The sequence below is a fragment of the Protopterus annectens genome, chromosome 9.part0 (genome assembly GCF_019279795.1).
Source record: "Protopterus annectens isolate FY-2018-M chromosome 9.part0, PAN1.0, whole genome shotgun sequence".
Lineage (NCBI taxonomy): Eukaryota > Metazoa > Chordata > Ceratodontiformes > Protopteridae > Protopterus > Protopterus annectens.
This window is the reverse complement of record NC_056743.1, coordinates 516,741,882-516,760,303: the sequence shown is the minus strand read 5'-3', so window position 1 is coordinate 516,760,303 and position 18,422 is coordinate 516,741,882. Positions and strand designations below refer to the sequence as shown.

The window sequence follows — 18,422 nt, the reverse complement described above, 5'->3', positions numbered from 1 at the left end:
GGAATCATTTTTTGATCCAAAGCTTTTTTGCTGCTGTTTTCTAACCAGGTCATTTCAGCAAAACTCAATTGTCCGCTCAGTACTGCTCAGGTTAACTGGATTTACTTTGGATCAAAAAACGATTCCTAAATATGAGTGTATGACTTATAATATAATATATTATACAAGAAAACAGTGGCAAACCAAACTCAAGACTGCAGGATGTAACCAATTACTAAGTCAAAGCTGTAACCCTCTGTGCTGTATTGGCCGTAGGTTTTTATATATATTGCACCTTCTTCTTTACTGTTTTACAAATCTTTTTTTTTTTTTAACACAATTTTGATATTCCCTTTGATTCAATAACTGGCAGCTAATCATTCTAAAATATGTTATCAAAATAAAAAAAAATGACTGTAGGCCTAAAATGCCAGAAACTAAAATATGTAATAATAGCAAAATTGTGACAGAATTACCGAATATTAGTATATTTTTTATTTATAATATTGCAACAGAAATCTCGAGAGGAAATCATGCTTCAGTCAGTTACAGACTGAAGGGATTCATGTCAAAATGGTTCCATGTTGTTATGAATACACAATTGCATTAATATTTTCTGAGTTTTTCCACATATTGTTTTTGTTTTTAATCCTATCAAGGCATCCTAATTCTAGAAATGTGTACCATCCCATGATAAACACCATAAGGGAAAGATATTTCTAGTTATATTGTTTATTTTTGTTTGTTGCTTAGTAATGTAGTCTCAAACAGTATTGTTAGATATGTTTCAAAAGTGTTTTTTTAGAAACAGATGAATTTTAAAAATGGAATGATTTAAGAATTGTTTAGCTACGTTGAAAAGTGTGTTCTGGAAAAGAATCACATGAAGATGTCAATTACCTCCCTTTATTGCAGTTCTGGTTCAGGGAAGTCTGTTGCTGCACCCATCCTTTCCTTGTTTATTTAATGTCTGTATCAGAGGAAGCTGTGCAAGTAATAAAACAGATCGGAGTTTACTTCTTTTTTTAATTCCCTCATGTTTTAGAATTTGCTGTTTTTGTTTACCTAGGCATTATGCAGCTGGAAGACTGATAATTGTCATTATGACTGTTATTGCACACTAAATAAGATCTTATGTACTTTTTAAATTGCAGGTATTATTATGTCTGTGTCACTCTACTACTGTATGTGCTTCCTCTGCTGGTGATAGGATGGGCCTACACTGTTGTAGGACTAACACTGTGGGTCAGTGAGATACCTGGTGATTCTTCGGACAGATACCATGAACAGATGTCAGCTAAACGCAAGGTAAATAATGCCATAAAATGCACTTTTAAATATTATTTCTAATTCATTTCTTTTTTTCATTGTTATGCTAAAAATTATATGAACCTTACCCGTAGTCTACCTGTTGTGCTTATAAAGTATGGTTGAGATGGTGATTAGATCAACAAGTACTAATAAATATGACCAGTATGCAGACTCAAACTGTTTCTAGAAATAAAAAAAATGTTTTTGTAGGCAAATGTCCAAACTGTTAAGCACTGAAATATAGGCAACAACCAAAAAATGAAGACAATGACTATTAACAAAAAATATGAGATCAATCAATGAGTGATATACCTGTGTAATCAAAGAAGATGAAAATGCCAGCAACTACAGATACTAGTGATTGATCTTTCAAGTCATAAAAATGCATTGGCAGCAATACGTCATGGCAAATAAAACAGATTTTTTTCCCTTCACATTAGCAACATATTTTTGAGGTACAATACTCCTGACAAAATTCTGGATGATTTATACTTTATTCCGCTCTTAAAAAGAGCTGGACAAGCTGCAAGCAGCTCGAGCAGAGCTTAAACTTTGGGTATGGTTTAGCAGTGCATTCACCTTCTGTCCAGTAAAAAGCTAAACACCTCTGGGGACAAGACAACGTACCTCTAAAATCTGATCCAGTTTTTATTTACCTGGGAACCTATGTACCTTACTCTTCATATATTTATTAAAAACCAAAACCTGTCTCTTGGATCTAGCTTGGTTCTTTAGTGAAACATTATTTGCTTGCTTATGTGGTGCCGTGGGCTTTTCTGTCTTCAAAGCAATGCTAACCCATGATGTATAGGAAATGCTTATAGTTTGTACATGTTAGCCACTCTTCCACTAATAAATGCTGTTTCTTCTATTAATTTTAATTTGCAGCAAAAGACAAAGTTGGCCTAATAACTTGCTTTTTATTCAGGTTATACCTTCTTTTACATGTTCTATATATATTGTCTACCGGCTTGTTCTCACTTCTTGTTATTGTCATTGTTTTCACCGTGATGGATCAGGATTGCATCGTGATACCATGTTGGACATATTCATTGACTTGGCTGTTCACATATCATTCTGAAGAAGCAGAGCTTTGCTGATCTTTCATTTCTTGGCAGTTGACGCTCTTTTCCTGTATTATGATCATCTAGAAGCTAGTACAAATAATGACTTCTTAATGCTTCTTCTGATTTACATTGCACGTTTCTCTTTCATTTTCCTTTATGATCTTCCAACATTATGTGGTAATTCCACATCTATATTGGTTAATGGCCATTTGTGCAGCTTACAGCCTTTATGCCATATTTGACTTTCTTCCATAGCAGTTCTACTATTTTATGTTTTGAGTAAAATCTCTCTTTTAGCACTTTTAGTATATGATTGTGAATTAAGCATGATTTACTATGCTACAGTGTGATGAGCTGTATCATGGTAAAAACTATGGGCCAGATTCCAAGAGACTCAGTTTAATTCTGCCCTGATTCCAAAAGACCTGCTCTTGGTGTAAGTGACGTACTCCACTGTAAGGCCTACTTATAAATAGGGAGCCAGATGCCAAAAGGCTTGCTGTCAGTCTCCATTCAATGCAGCTCTCTTACACAGAGAGCAAGGCTTTTGGACTCAGGGTCTTAGTCATGATTCGTTGTTAGCAGTAGAGTTGTACACCTTGCACAACACCGATGTGATGAGTTATGCTAAAGCAAATTTTTGTGATTCACACACATTTATTCCTGCAAGGATGACATCTCATTAACAGGGAATTTTGCATGTCAATGAAATGCTCAACTAAATAGTTCAACACTAATTATATGAGTGCCCTAATTGCCTGCATAGGTCCTACCAAATACAGACACAGATACAGACCCTCCAGTGAGATACAGACACACATATATTCATACATACACACACACATATACATAGCATGAACACTAATATAGGACCAAGGGCTGTGAAGCAACAACAGTGATGGCTGCTCCACTGCGCCAAGCCACCTAGTTAACAAATATACACATACATACATGCACACACACACAGAAACAATATTTTTCATACAGGACTCTCTGTACAGCTGATACTGTTCAAAGCATATGGGTGCTCTGTAATGCTCACGTATCCACTCTGAGCAGGTTACAATAAATGATTGTGACTGAAAAGTACTGGCAACTAAAAGATCCATTTAGATTCACTGCACATTTGTGCCAGTCCTTAGTTTCATGGCTGCGAATGAGAATACACTGTTCATTTACCCTTCAAGTAAATATATAAATTCATGGCTTGGTATCCTATAGAACTGCCATCTTAATATAGCAGAGTTATCTATAACGTAAGAAGTGTGCAGGTTAGTAAGAAGGAAAGAACGTCTGAGTATCTCAGGCAGAGGCACACACACACGTAGGTGCACACACACACACACACACACACACACACACACACACACACACACACACACACACTGTCCTTACACCACAAAATCAGTCAGACACATGCTGAAATATACACATCCAGTACTACTTACCTAGATTGGCAATCTGCAGACAGTAAGGCTGTCTTGCTTCCTCCATGCAGATACCATCCATTGAAATGCAAAGGTGGATACTATTATCTAGGTGTATACATTTTCTATACTGCACTATGCAATATCCTAAAGGAGCAGTACACTGGGCTGCTTAAGTGGCCTTATTAGCAGAGGCTCACTAGTAACATTTACATTTAAATATGGCATTCAAAACTGCACTGTCCAATAGGGCCAACCAATGTGTTAGGGCAACAGAGGGCTCTAAGAATCTGAACAGAATTAACTAGTATGCAAACTGCTCTGCACGGCTTTGGGTACAGGGCAACCTAAATCTGAATCCTTGCCAGTGTGTCATCTTAAAGCATCTGTAAGGTTTTGTTGTAATTATGTTTACATTGTCTGAAGGCATATATAACCGATGGTGTTATTGCCTGCTCCTCTTTCCTTGCCCAAGATGACCATATCTGCATTGTTTTCTACATCTGTTCTAGCAATGCTGACCTTTCACGGTCCCCACTGTTACCTCTTTTATTTTGTTTTCAGTAATACCCCAGGTACTACCACTGTCACTCCATTATCATCAGATACTGGTCTAGTCCCCTGCCCTTTTCTTATCTTCATTCCAATGTGTCATTTTATTTACCAGATATTCCCCTGCTCTCAGAACTGATGCGGTCTCTATTTCCTCTGCCTACGTTTAGTACCGTTTTGCTGGAAATATCTTGTTGTACTCCCTGAATTGTCATCTTTTCCTCATTTGCATTTGTTGCTACTTGACAGAACTGTTCTTTTCTTTAACTTGTTCATGATGGACTTCTTCCAGGTCCTCCTATGTTATTCCTACTACATCTAGTGCTAAACTTCAGACTTGTTTTCACTTTCATGTCCATTTGACTTTTATTCCAATTTAACTTATCATTATTTTATGAATCTCATTACTAGGTCTTTCTTTAACTTGATTAACTATTTACTTTCTTTGCAGTATTGGTTTGCACTCTGTTTGCTTTTATAATGTAACAGACATTGACAGCAATCATGCTGTCTTATGTTTTTCATTCCCTTTTCTACTGGTGTGCCTGTACAGAGTTTTTGGCTTATTATATCATCTCTAATCACAAGTTTGCAAACCAAACAATAATGTAAATAATTGCATACACACAACTATAATTTAACAAAATATCCAGGTTCTGAAGGTAAACTGACACCTTAAGAGAAAAGTTTTAAGAAAATTAGCACATCCCATTCAGTTATTTCTTTTACTGTTGCATTAGTTATTCTTGTACCACATTTTGTTTCTCTGACAAATCCTTGTGCAATAAATTACCTTGCATGAATACTGTATTAATAAAAAAGTGATTAAAGTCATTTTTCTTTCTCCACATAATTGCTTGTAGGTTTTAATACATTTGTAGCTGCTACTTTTCGGCTTGATCCTGTTTCATAGGTGGCAACAAGCTTGAACTCTCTGTTATTCTTTGACTGATAGATTTGTTGATGAGTGAATAGCAATTTTAATATTAAATGTGTAGGAGACACAACTAACACTGTTGAGCAATACTGATATACTTACATAAAACTTGCATATACCTAATACTTCTGAAGATAGAGAAGATGGGGAATATAAGGATAGCTTTGACATTTTATAACACATAGCAGTAGCATCTAATATAATCATTGGAATTGGAAGTCGACATTCTGAAAGTAATTATGTTCAGTGCAATATATTTGGAGAGCTAGTCCATGTATCGGGAGATAGTAATCAAGATAAATCATCCATCAAAGTAATGCTAAGTGCTGCTGTAAGTGCACGCGCTATAAGCACTTCAGCATGTGACACGCGTGTTAGCAAGTTAATGGTACAGGTCATATTGTTCAGAATACCAGGCTCACACTCTGGGTCACACGCAAAGGCATTTATTATTGTTACTGAAGCCTTGCAACTCTTTCAGGCCATCAGTGAATGCTTACATTACTTAAAGGGACTCAAAAAGGAAGGGGACAAAAAATCAGTACAGCAAGACCATGAAGCTGCATGCCCTAGTTGGGTATTTCATTTTGGAAACCTTCAGAATTCCTGGATGTGGTGACTGGAGGACAACTGACTAAATCTTTTGCTTCTTCAATCATTTGCTTGTTTGGATCAAAACTAATGCTGTCATATTCACAGCAGTCCTAAAGACTAGACGGGCGGCACAGTGGTGCAGCGGTTAACGTTGTCGCCTTACAGCAAGAGGTTCAATGGTTCGATTCTCGGCTGGGGTGCCTTCTGTGTGGAGTTTGCATGTTCTCCCTGTGTTCACGTGGGTTTCCTCCCACATTCCAAAGACATGCATCTGGAGCATTTCTCCCCGGGCCACCACTGAAAACAGGCTCTGAGGAACCTAGTCGGACTTTCCCGGTCAACAAATGATAAATAAATAAAATAAAATAAAATAAATCTATGAGACACAGGAGGGGCATTATGAACAGTACAGCAGTAAGGAGAAACTTCTTAAAGGTGTACAGCAGTTTGGTCCTTCTGCACTCTCAGATGCAAATTGGCCACCTTGTGGTATAGTGTCTTCACCTAGCTAAAAGATGCTTCTTATAATAACATTAGTGTTAATAAAGAACAAACCAGCATGGGTAGAAGAATCCCACCCTACTATCACATATATGGATTGTGATTTAGTTGCAATCTGCTTGAAGCAGACTTCTAAACTGAATTCAAAACCAAACAACAGCTACAGATAAGGCCCACCTCAACAGAACCTGGCAATGGAGACGTCATAAGAAGTGACATTACCATTTTGTCAGTATTGTATATTCCCTGGCCAGCTCTTTTCTGTTTGTCTGGGCACAACTTTTATACTGTGATTTTCACAGGTTCACAAAAAACTTCTGTAGGGTGGAATTATTATATTCCTTTCGTAATACAATGTCCTTTTCCCTAGCATCATTGTTTAAAATCTGATGCACATGTTATTGTAATTATTTTGTTTTCATGTCAATGAAGGCATTAGTAGAGTTTCAATACAAATTTTCAGTATAAATATGACAAGGAAGTAAGGTATCATGACACCTTTATTAGCTATGGTGTATTAGGATGAAAATTATAGGAAGAAAGAAACCAAAAGGAACTGCTCCATATCCACTGTCAAGTCTGCTGGCTTTACAACAGAAAATAAGTTCTGATATATTTTTTATATATTTGTTTCAGTTTCCATTCATATGATTGAGCTCACACTACTTGACCATACATTTTACCGACTTTTCTCTGCGAATCCCATAATGCCAAACGGCTGAAATGTCATAAAAACACCAAAATCGACATTTCCGACCACTTTACACCCTAAAACGAGTGCTAACATGGGTCAAAAAGGGGATGGGATTTTGGGATTCGCAACACTTGCAATCTCATTTTTGAGATGTTGCTGCACTCCTTTCGGCCATACCTGCTCAATCATCCACCGGTTGATCATATGCATGTACACCCATTTTTATCCCCTACTTCCTTCCAACTGTCAGTCCTCTGGCAAGCATTCAGATTATCTTTTCACTTGTGGGGTGAAAGCCAATAAAAGGAGGCCATCATCTAGGTAGTCATGAGTGCTTTTCTAATTTTAAATCTTAATCTGTCCACCTCAGCAGTTGACTTGCATGCTTGCAGATGGGAGGTGCACTACAATAAATTCATCTGTGGGCATGCACATTCCAGCACATGACTTGTGGCGGCTACCATGGAAATGTAGCTTGGCAGAGATAAGGGTATGTCCTGATTTAACATAACATGAATCTTTCTTTCCAGAATAAGCCAGTACTACAATGTGAGTTAGAGTGCTACCCTCCCCCTTGAATGGGTAAGCCTACTCACTTCCTTCATTCCCAACCAGCTCCTGCTGTACCTGAGCCACTCTTCAATGTTGGGTCATTTGACACAAATTCCAACAACATGTTGCTAAACTATGACTGAGGTTAGCCAGCTACTATTCCTGGCTGACAAAATCTCTCTAATCCATTTTACACTACCACAGCAGATGTAGACAATGACGTCCTTTTGGCACAACTTGAGTATAAACCCCATTTGTTTGCTGACGTAAAAACATAACCACCTTTCCAACCCTCTCAGATAAAATCTGCCACTTCATATCAAACTCTCTCAGAATGACATTGTCTCATGCTTACTAAAGCCAAATGGCTGCATGTGCAAGTGAGATACAGCCTTCACTGCTCCATTCTTTTCAAACTACATAAGACAACACCCCTTTCTCCTTAAAGCTGTTTGCAGAATCTACAACCTATAACCTCAGGAGCCAAGACAGAGGTGGCCAGTCCCTACAAAAATATTCATTCAGGCTACATTGTACAAGTCATAGGCTCTTAGTCCTTGCCCCAAAACTTTGGCAGTCACGTCCTTATGACCTAGTTGAACTCATTGAATGCTCAGTTTTTAGACCTCAATTCTAGCATTTTCTAAAAAAGCATTGTGAATGCAGCTGTCTGAATACAAGGCAAATCACATTCCATCTGCACCTTCTGCACAGAAGGTCCTTAAAAGAGACCCACCTCACCTTCTTTCTACTTGCATACCTATTCTCAACTGTATGATGATCTACCTGGCAGATAATTTCTAGCTGTTCTAACCCAACTCCAAAGAATCTAATCCATGAACTGTGAGTTTACTAATTTGCAGATATCTTAACTGTATACAGATGAATCATCTGTATTCAAGCAACTCACTGTCTTCCTCCCACTAAGCATATGGGATTTGAGACACATAAATTGAAAGGTGAATATTTAATACAGCACACACTGACTGAAACTGTTGATTCATTTAAGGACCTGGGTATATGGTTAGATCCAGCTTTGAGTTTTTTAATCATATCAATCAACTGGTTAATGGTACTTATAGATCTATAGGTTGTATGAAAAGATTTATAAAGTCTAGGAAATCAGAAATGATGATGTCAGTATTTGTTAATTACATTGTGCCCAAACTTGAGTATGGAATAACAATATGGAAACCTTATAAGAAAACAAGCACAAGTAAACTGGAAACAGTAGAGTGGAACTACACCAAGGGCATCCAGGGATGTGAAAATTTAAGTTATTATGAAAGACTAAAATACCTGAACTTGTACAGTGTCTCATAGGTACACAGGTTCATAGAACTCAAACCGTGAATGCCTGCATGTAAAGCCATGACTCTAACCAGTATGCTATCTCAGAAGGTTACTAGGCTAATGGCCCTAAGGCCTTTACAGACCTAGCCATGTTATACCTGTGTTCCCTAACTGACCTTAGTTAGATGGTTGTTAATCACAGAGTGAGTACTGCTCCTGTTCATGAGAGACATAGGTGCCACCCCCTGGGTGAATTTACAGTCTCCTATCCAATTGTCCAGGATACTCATGAATAGAGTCATTGAGGAGCTCTGCTTCATGTGAACTGGCAGTTTATTCCAGAGGAGTGGCAATCCCTGGGGGAGAGATCTCTCTCTCCAGCATATTCTGTTAATGTCACAGACTAGGTTGTGATCCCTGGAGCTAGTGGCTTGGGAGACATATCTTTCTCTCCAGAATATTTTGTTAATGTCACAGACCAGGTTGTGATCCCTGGAGCTAGTGGCTTGGGAGACATATCTCTCTCTCTCCAGCATATTCTTTTAATGTCACAGACTAGGTTGTGATCCCTGGAGCTAGTGGCTTGGGAGACGTATCTCTTTCTCCAGCATATTCTGTTAATGTCACAGACCAGGTTGTGATCCCTGGAGCTAGTGGTTTGGGAGATGTATCTATCTCTCCAGCATATTTTGTTAATGTCACAGACCAGGTTGTGATCCCTGGAGCTAGTGGCTCTTGTTCAATTTTATTAGCAGATGTGCAATATTTCCATTAGGGAAGGGTCAGAGACCAATCTGTATGCCAGGCACAAGTTATCTCTCAGCAGCCTGTAAGATACAGAGTGCAGTGACAGGGCTTACAGTCTTTCCATGTAGGGCACAGTTTGGAGGGCCTGAATTTCCTTGGTGAGAAACCTCCGTGGTGGCTCCAGCTGCTGCATGTGTCTGGTGAAGTACATGCAAAAGGGAGCACTGTACAGAAGAGTTATAACATTTTTTGGCTTGGATGCGATGCCCTTACTTATGAGATGTGCAACATAGGAGGTTTTCCTTACTGCTACTGATAATGGTGATCAAAGTTTAGATTACTGTCAACCTGTGTTTCCAAATCTCACACCACTGGGTTTGAGTTTAGTGGAATACTGCCAATAATGTAAATTGCAGTGACCTTCTCTTTGCCAAAGGAGATAGTAATGCACTTTTTTCATTTAGTTTTAGTCTGTGGCTTCAGCACTCATCATTTGTCTGTGTTAGCCCCTTTTGTAATATGTTATCATTGTTTGGGGGCTCAGTGATTGCGCCCAGTTTGTGATCATCAGCAAACTTGATAAGCCACAGGCCATCTACTTTTGCCTGGACTTCTGAGATATAGATTGCAAACAGAAGAGGGCCCAGTACTGATCCTTGTGGTATGCCACTGGTACCTGGTCTACTGGTAGAGGTGGAATCCCCAACTTTGACAGTATGCATTTGGTCAGTAAGCCAGTTAGTTACCCATATAGTGATGTATGGGTTAATCCCCAGCTGAGAGAGTTTATCAATGATACCGGAGTGGGGGATTGTGTCAAAAGCCTTGGCTAAGACAAGACAGGCAGTATGTACTGTTGCCTTCTTCCAGGGCTTTGGTGACATTCGCATAGAAGTCCACCAGTTTCAATAAGCATGATCTAGGTTGGGTCAAGAGATTGAAGGCTGCCTATGCTGATAAGGTCCCATGATGATTCTTGCACATAAGAGTGGTTAGGCTATGGTTGTACAGTTCCCACGGTTGATAGAGGGACCCTTTTGTCCAATGTGAGTACTGTTGCTGGTCTCCACTCTGCTGGAATAAAGCCAATGCTCAGGCTGAGGTTAAAGACAGTGCCAAGTGGTTCCACTACATCTTATTTTAGACTGTGTAGTAAGCAGCCTGGGATGTTATCTGGTCTCATAGGTGCCATGTTTTGGCACTGGAGAGAGCAGATATGACCTGCTCTTTGCAAATATTAGGTAGAGGACTGGTGTCAGGTATGCTTTGGGGTATGGCTGAAGGGGACAAGGGGGTGAAGTTTCCAGCAGAGCTATCAGATAGCAAGTTGGCAATTTCCTCAAGTTCAGTATGAGAGGTAACGCCCACTATAAGTTCGGCCAAAAGTTGGGCATTCACTTTTAGATTTTGGATGTAGCTAAAGAATGCCTTATGATTATCCTTAGCTAGGGATGCAAATTAAGCTCCGTAACTAGCTTTAGAGGACTTTAAAAGATATCTTGTTTGCATGTTCAAGCTGTGAAGGATATTCTTCTTCTGCTGAGCAAATTCCCTATTGTTCTTAGACATCAGTTTTTTCTTCTGTTATGTAATCAAATTATACTTAGGTTCATAGGTAGGTACTAGGCTACTGGTCCTGGGGCCTATATAAGCCTAGCCAAAAAGTTTCCCTGGCTTTCACCACCCAAGAAAATTATTTTCCTGTGCCTCTGTCAAGCAGTGCCACAAAAGTGATCCCTGGGGTGAATTTTCTATTTCCCATCCAGTTGTCAAGGTTTTTCTTAAAGAGGGCCAATGAGGAGCTTTGCTTGACATGAATAGGTAGCCTGTTCCAGAATAAGGGAAGTCTTTGGGGCAGGAATCTATCCCTCCAGCATGTTCTGTTTATTGTGTTAACATGGTTTAGGTCCCTGCAGAGTGTGGTTTGGAGATACTGGGATTTCTTTAAGTGCAGCATGTCCAACAGCTCTGGGTTTGACATAGCTTTGCAATGTTAGGCAGAGATCGCCTCTGAGTAGGCGATATGTGATGGAGTAGAGCTGGAGTTTTTTGAAACAGACTGATATGGCATCTGTTTGAGTCAAGTAATCCTCTTAGTGAGGTATTTCTGTGGCCTTTCCAATTGTTGTAGGTGTCTTGTGAGATACATGCCAAATGGGCCATTGTACTCTATAATGGGTCTGATGAGTAGAGAGGAACAATGACATCCTTTTTTCTAGAGGAGAACCCTTTTGTGATGAGGAGTGCCACTTAGAAAGATTTCCTGACTACTGTGGCGATATGGTTATCAAAGGAGAGACTACTATCCACCTGTGTCCTGAGGTCTCATCACACTTTCAATGTTTAGTGAGCTACTGCCTATGTGGTAGTTCATGGGTACCGAGTTTTTCCCACAGGGGATGACCATGCATTTCTTGGCATTGAGCTTGAGGCCATGACTTTGACACCAAGCATCTGTCTCTGTGAGGCCCTTTTGTAGATTGTCTACATCATCTGCGAACGTTGCTAGCCAAAGACCTTCTGTGTTGGGCTGCACTTCAGAGAAGTAGATGCCAAACAGGAGAGGACCCAGGATCGAACCCTGTGGTACTCCACTCATTACTGGTCTGACGTCGGACTTGGAGCAGGCTACTTTTACTGTGTGGGTTCTTTTAGTGAGCCAGTTTAGTGAGCCAGTTGGCCACCCATCTTGTGACATAGGGAGTTATGCCCAGTTTAGTGAGTTTATCTATAACTACAGAGTGGAGGATCGTAACGAAAGCCTTGGCAAAGTCAAGATAGGCTGTGTGCACTACCTTGCCCTTGTCTACAGCTCTAGTGACTGCTTCAAAGAAGTCAATCAGGTTTAGTAGACACGATCTACCTTTTACAAACTCAAACTGAGTGGAGTCCAGGGTTTGGAGGTTACCTATGTCTCTGTTTATAAGCTCCAAGATGATACGTTACATGGCCTTGCCAACCAGGCTCGTCAGGCTAATGGGGCAGTTGTTTCCAGGGTCCGTGGTAGCACCCCCTTTGTGGCGTGGGATAACCATCATCGTGTGCCATTCAGTAGGCACATAGCCTGAGGTGAGGCTATGACTGAACATAGCACTTAGGTGGAGTGCCAGTTCTGTAGTTCATGCAGTACGCAGCCTGGTCCCATGGATGCTGTGTTCTTGGCTTTGGAGAGTGCGGTCTTTACTTGTTCATCCATGATTACAGGGGGTTTGCATTCTTCCGGTATTAATATGGGCCCTTTGAAGGGTGAGAGGGGGTTAAAGTTAGCACTGAACCTATCTGCCAGGATGCTGGCAATATTGGTTGGTTCTGTATATTTAGTGCCATTGTGCTGTAGCTCAGAGCAGATCTGAGTGTTGCCATTGGGATTCTTGACATAGCTGTAGAATGCTTTGTGGTTATCTTTGGAATCAGTGGCGATTTTATTTTCATAACATGCTTTGGAGGATTTTATGAGGGATTTCAGGTTCTTGCTGAGGCTGACCTGACTTTTTTTTGGAGGATAGCATCTTGGTTCTGCTGGGGATGGCACGATCCATGCACTCGTGTATGTGCTTATACAGTGCATTTTTGTAAGATTCAGCAGTCGTACCTCTATTTTCCATCTGCATGGGTGTCATGAAGTTTTCCACTTCTGTATTAAGAAGCATGAAGTTGGCTTTGGAGTAGTTTCTGATGGTGGTTTCCTTAATGGGGGGGGTGGGATATGGATGTCTAGAGTGATTAGCTTGTGGTTGGATCTGACCAGCGAGGAGATGACCTCTGGCATGGAATGTCGGTTACCCATATTGATAATGACCAGGTCCAGGATATTGCTGCCCCTGGTGGGGGTGTAGACAAGCTGATTCAAGGCGTTGAAATTTATGAATTCGAGAAAATGTTGAGCGAATGAGTTGGTAAATGAGTAGTTTTCCCAGTTGATGGTGGGGTAGTTGAAATTGCCCATAATTAAACTATTGGGTTGTACCTTAATATTTTCCAGTATCTTAAGAAATGAAGAATGGGAATCCTGGAGCATGGTGGGGGATCTGTAACAAGCTACAACCTGGATTGCAGTCTTGCCCAGTGTTAGTTGCTCCTGGATAATTTCAGATGCATTATGTTGAGCAACTAGCCTGGAGGTGTGGATATCCTTAATGAATATGGGCACACCTCTGCCTTTAGTGTTTCGGTTCAGATTAGGTGACCAAAAGGTGTGGTATGAATTATAGCCTGGTAATGCAGGGGTGCTCTCTGGAGCCTTGAACCAGGTCTCTGTCACTGCACAGATGCCAATGTTCTCCATTTTAAGGAGTGCCTCGAGTGAGTGCATTTTGAGGTTTAGGCTTCAAGCATTGAGTAGCATTACCCTCAGAGTTTGTTTGCTTGTACCTGTTACGGTGGTGAATTTGTCATTTGAACCTTGCCTAAAAAAGGCACTATAGGGGTGGCAAGAGCCTTAGTCAGTATCCAGAATCCCAGGGGCGACAGGTGCAGGCCGTCTCTGGCAAAGTATCATGGTCTGTTGACCATTCGTCCCAGGCAGACAGATACTGGATACCCTTAGAATGACACAGAAGCTTAGCCAATTGTTGAAGTCAATCATTTTGCCCTTGCACTGTGGTATCATTCTGGGTGAAAGCAGGATTCTACTCAGGGCTAGGGTCATACCTGCCTGGACTAAAATATCCAAGAGCTCCTCCATGTCTCTTTTCATGTAGTCCAGGGAGGTACGTCTCAGGTCATACACACCAACATGGACAATGACAGAGTCATATTTGTACTTGTTGTGGAGTGACCTGAGTGCATGCATTATGTGCCGGATCCTGGCACCCAACAGTCAGCTGACAGTAACTTTCTCCTTGTTTAGTCTGGTGAGTAGGACATCAGTGTGCCTGACCACAGAGTCACCTATGACTAGTGTGTTGGATACGTTGTTTTGCCTTATGGGCTGAGGTTGAGTGGCACACTGATTTTATGGGCTGTGTGTCATTGGGTAGTGTTGGGGGGTGGTGGTTGTCTGCATTTCAGCTTGGGAGGTCTCTGTTGCTTGGACAGATTTTTAATGAAAGCCTTCGTGAATGTGGGTGTGTGCTTTGTGTTTCTGTGTGTGGGTTTTGAAGGACTATGTGTTGAGTGTGGTGTGGTGCAGGTGTTAACCTTCTCCTCTTGACTGTCTAGTCCAGTCTTGGCTTGGCTTCCAGTTTGGCTATATAAGTGCATCTCTCACAGATTGTAGTGTTGGGTGGTAGGAGGAGAGGATTGTCAGTGTACATAAGGCAATTGCCACATTGCCCCAAAATGCCCAAATTCATCAGGTGGACAGGAGAAAATACCAGGAGCTGACCCATGGACATGTCTGGATAGGTGCTTATTAATTTAAGTACTAAGAACTGTTTTCATCTTGACAAGTGAGGAAAGTCGAGTGCTGTAGTAATTTGTAGTTTATTTAGTGCTTACGAGTTCTGAGCAAGTGCTGAGTATAAAGAAACAGTTTTGAGTGCTGAAACTATAAAACTAGCTAGCTCTAGCTAAAACTAGTTAGCTTTAGCACCAATCCCAAGAAAAGAAGCAGACCATGGACTGTTTGTTGATCCACAGTCTTGTCCAAGATGATGCAAGGGTCTGCAGGCTTGTTGCCTTTTTCTGGTAGATGCCTCGAATAATAACCAGACCAATCAGGTATGTTAAGCACAGACTCACATTCTCCAACCAGAAAGAGTCTGGAATCAATGCACTCTGCTCCTACTCTCACCAGGATCAGAATATAAGCACATATTCTAAGCTGTCACCTATAAAGGTTCATAGGTAGGTACTAGGCTATCTGCCCAAAGGCATTTATAAGCCTAGCAGGAATATGTTGGCTTTCGCCGCCCCCTTAAATTAGTTCCCTGTGCCTCCGTCCAGCAGAGCCATTGAAGTGATCCCTGGGGTAAACTTTCTGTTTCCCATCCACTCATCAAGGTTTCTCTTGAAGAGTGTTAGCGAGGAGCTCTGCCTAATGTAGATTGTAATCTTGTTCCAGAACATGGGAAAACTCTGGGCCAGGAATCTATTCCTCCAGCACATCCTATTTATTGTTGTGGTGAGGTTTAGATCCCTGAAGCGTGTTGCTCGAGGGGATTTGTTTTTTTTTTAGGTGGAGCATGTCCATCTATTCTGGGTTGGACATGGCCTTGTATGTCAGGCAGAGATCACCTCTGTGTAGGTGGCATGCAGCCGAGTACTGCTTGAGTTTCTTCAGTCGAGCTGCATAGGGCATCTGTTTGAGGCCAGTGATCCTCTTGGTGAGGTACTTCTGTGGTCTTTCCAGTTGCTGCAGGTGTCTTGTAAGGTACATCCCAAATGGGGTATTGTACTCTATGATGGGTCTGATGAGTGATGCATAGAGGGGCCTAATGACCTCTTTCGATCCGGCTGCAAACCCTTTTGTGATTAGATGGGCCACAGAGAAGGATTTTCTAACCACTTTGGCAATGTGATTATCAAATGAGAAGTTACTATCTACTTGGGTCCCCAGATCCCTCATTACGTATTTAGGGGGGCTACCACCTATGTGATAGTTTATGGGTACTTTGTTTTTTTCCAAAGGTGATGACTATGCACTTTTTGGCATTTAGCTTGAGGCCATGGTTTTGACACCAGGTATCTGTCTCAGTGAGACCCTTTTGGAAGATGTCTATGTCCAGCCGGAGAGTCAATTATAGCCCCTAGTTTGCAGTCGTCTGCAAACTTGGTCAGCCATAGTCCTCCTGTGCTTGCCTGTACCTCTGAGAAGTATATGCCGAACAGGAGGGGTCCTAGGACTGAGCCCTGGGGAACACCACTTGTAACCAGTTTATTGTCAGACCTAGCTCCCGCAACTCCTACCATGTGGGTTCTGTCTGTGAGCCAGTTGGCAACCCATCTCATGACGTAAGGGTTTATGTTCAGGCTGCTCAGCATGTAAAGCAGTTATTAAGCTTTCTGGTGATCAGCAGTCTCTAGGAAATAATGTAACTGCACTCCTTCTCTCACCAGGAGAAAACAGAAGCACTAATCCCAAGATAACTACTGAGAGGCAGAATGTGGGTTCCACAATAACTGGTGGTCTTGCAAAAGATGCTTAAATGTAAGATGAAAAAAAAAAGTTTATCCTAAACACTGCAGTGTGCACTAGAGGAGTTAGATGTGAAGGTAGGTAACTTAAGTTTTACCTGTCTAAAAAGTTAAGTTTTAGTGGAGAGTCACTATTTTTAAAACAGCAAGATAGATTGAAAGGGGGTGATCACTTTTGTATTCTGGTACTATGGAATACAGTAGGATGGACAATAAATTTAAATAGTTGAAGGGGAGTGATTTCACAAAACACTAATTTTGTGCTTACTGACACCAGCCAGTAAAAGTAGAGAGGAAATGAGATATATGGTCAAATTAACATAAGGGGCAGGCAACTATAAAGACAGTGTGGCCTGTTTTTTTGGGAGGACCTGGTTTTGATTCTGTCAGGTACAACCAAGTCTATACAGTTGTTTAGATGGTTACACAGGCATTTGTGTACTCCTCTGCATAGGGGTAATTGCTGGCTGTGTTAGCAGGGGGTTTGAAACTTTTTATACCGTTGCTTAGTAGGCTGTAGTTTGCTTTGGAGAAATGTGTTTTTTGCTTCTATGGGGTGTCAGATCTGATTGTTACTTCAAACAAAACAGATTTATGGTCTGATGTTACCAGGAAGGCCAACACACAGAGGGTACTGCAGTGCCCTCCATGTTGGTGAGTACTAATTCTAGGGCATTTGTGCCCCTTGTGGGGATACAGACTAGCTATTCCAGGGCTTTTGTGTTGACAAAGTCCAGGAACCCCAGAGTGAGCATGTTTGTGCTTGTTGTCACCCAACAGAAGGAAGGATAGTTGAAATGTTGCATGACCAAAGTGTTTGGCTGCACAGTGAGTGACTCTAGTAAGTTCAGATAAGCGGTGTGCTTCTCTTTGTTCATGGAGTGGGACTCTGTAGTTAGCAATGATGTGGTAGATTGTTTTACCTATAGTTAGATGGACCTGGAGTAGCTCAAGAGAGTCATACTGTTTAAACAGTCTCAAGGTGAATTTGGCTTTAATGAAGATAGATATACTGCCACCTTTGGTTCTTTCACACTCGTTTTGAGGTCTGAGTGTGGGGAAGGCATTGTAGCCTTACATGGCCAGGGTGATCTCTGCAGCCTTAAACCATGTCTCAGTGAGCACACAGACATCAGCATATTCCAAGGTAAGGAGTGCTTCCAGGGAGTGCAGTTTCCCGTTTAGGCTCCTAGCATTAAGTAGCATAACATTGAGTCTGTCTCAAGTGGATTTTTTTACATCAGAAATGTTGTTGTTTGACATTGCCTGAAAAGGGCACTATGGGGGAAGCAAGGCCCTTTCCTAGTATCCAAAAACATAGAGGAGACAGGTAAAGGCAATCTCTGGCAAAGCAGAGTGGTCTGTCAACCATGTCTTTCCAGGCTGAGAGATACTGGATCCCCCTAGACTGACACCAGAAACTAAGCCAATTGAAGTCAATCATTTTTAATTTGTATTGTGGCATTATCCTGGAAGAAGGTAGAATGCTGTTTAGGGCTAGGGACATACCTGCTTTGGACAAACAATCTGAGAGCTTGGTCATGTCTCTCTTCATATAGTCCTGAGAGGTACATCTCAAGTCATTCACCCTAATGTACTATGACAAAGTCACAACAACACAGGCAGCTGACCGTGATCTTCTCCTTGTCCACCCTGGTGAGGTGGACACTTGTGTGTCTCACTGTGGAGTC

The 18,422-nt window shown here is 41.1% G+C and overlaps 1 protein-coding gene and 1 long non-coding RNA gene across 2 annotated transcripts in view; one reads left to right on the top strand and one right to left on the bottom strand.

Annotated features, from left to right (window-relative positions):
- Positions 1-18,422, bottom strand: part of LOC122811315 — a 1,944,054-nt gene that overhangs the window by 1,068,477 nt on the left and 857,155 nt on the right. The window lies entirely within an intron of this gene.
- TACR1 (tachykinin receptor 1) overlaps positions 1-18,422 on the top strand; it is a 790,616-nt gene that overhangs the window by 607,151 nt on the left and 165,043 nt on the right. The window contains exon 3 of the mRNA XM_044083080.1: positions 1,134-1,287. Coding sequence (XP_043939015.1) covers positions 1,134-1,287 — 154 coding nt within the window. The remainder of the gene's footprint in view (positions 1-1,133; positions 1,288-18,422) is intronic.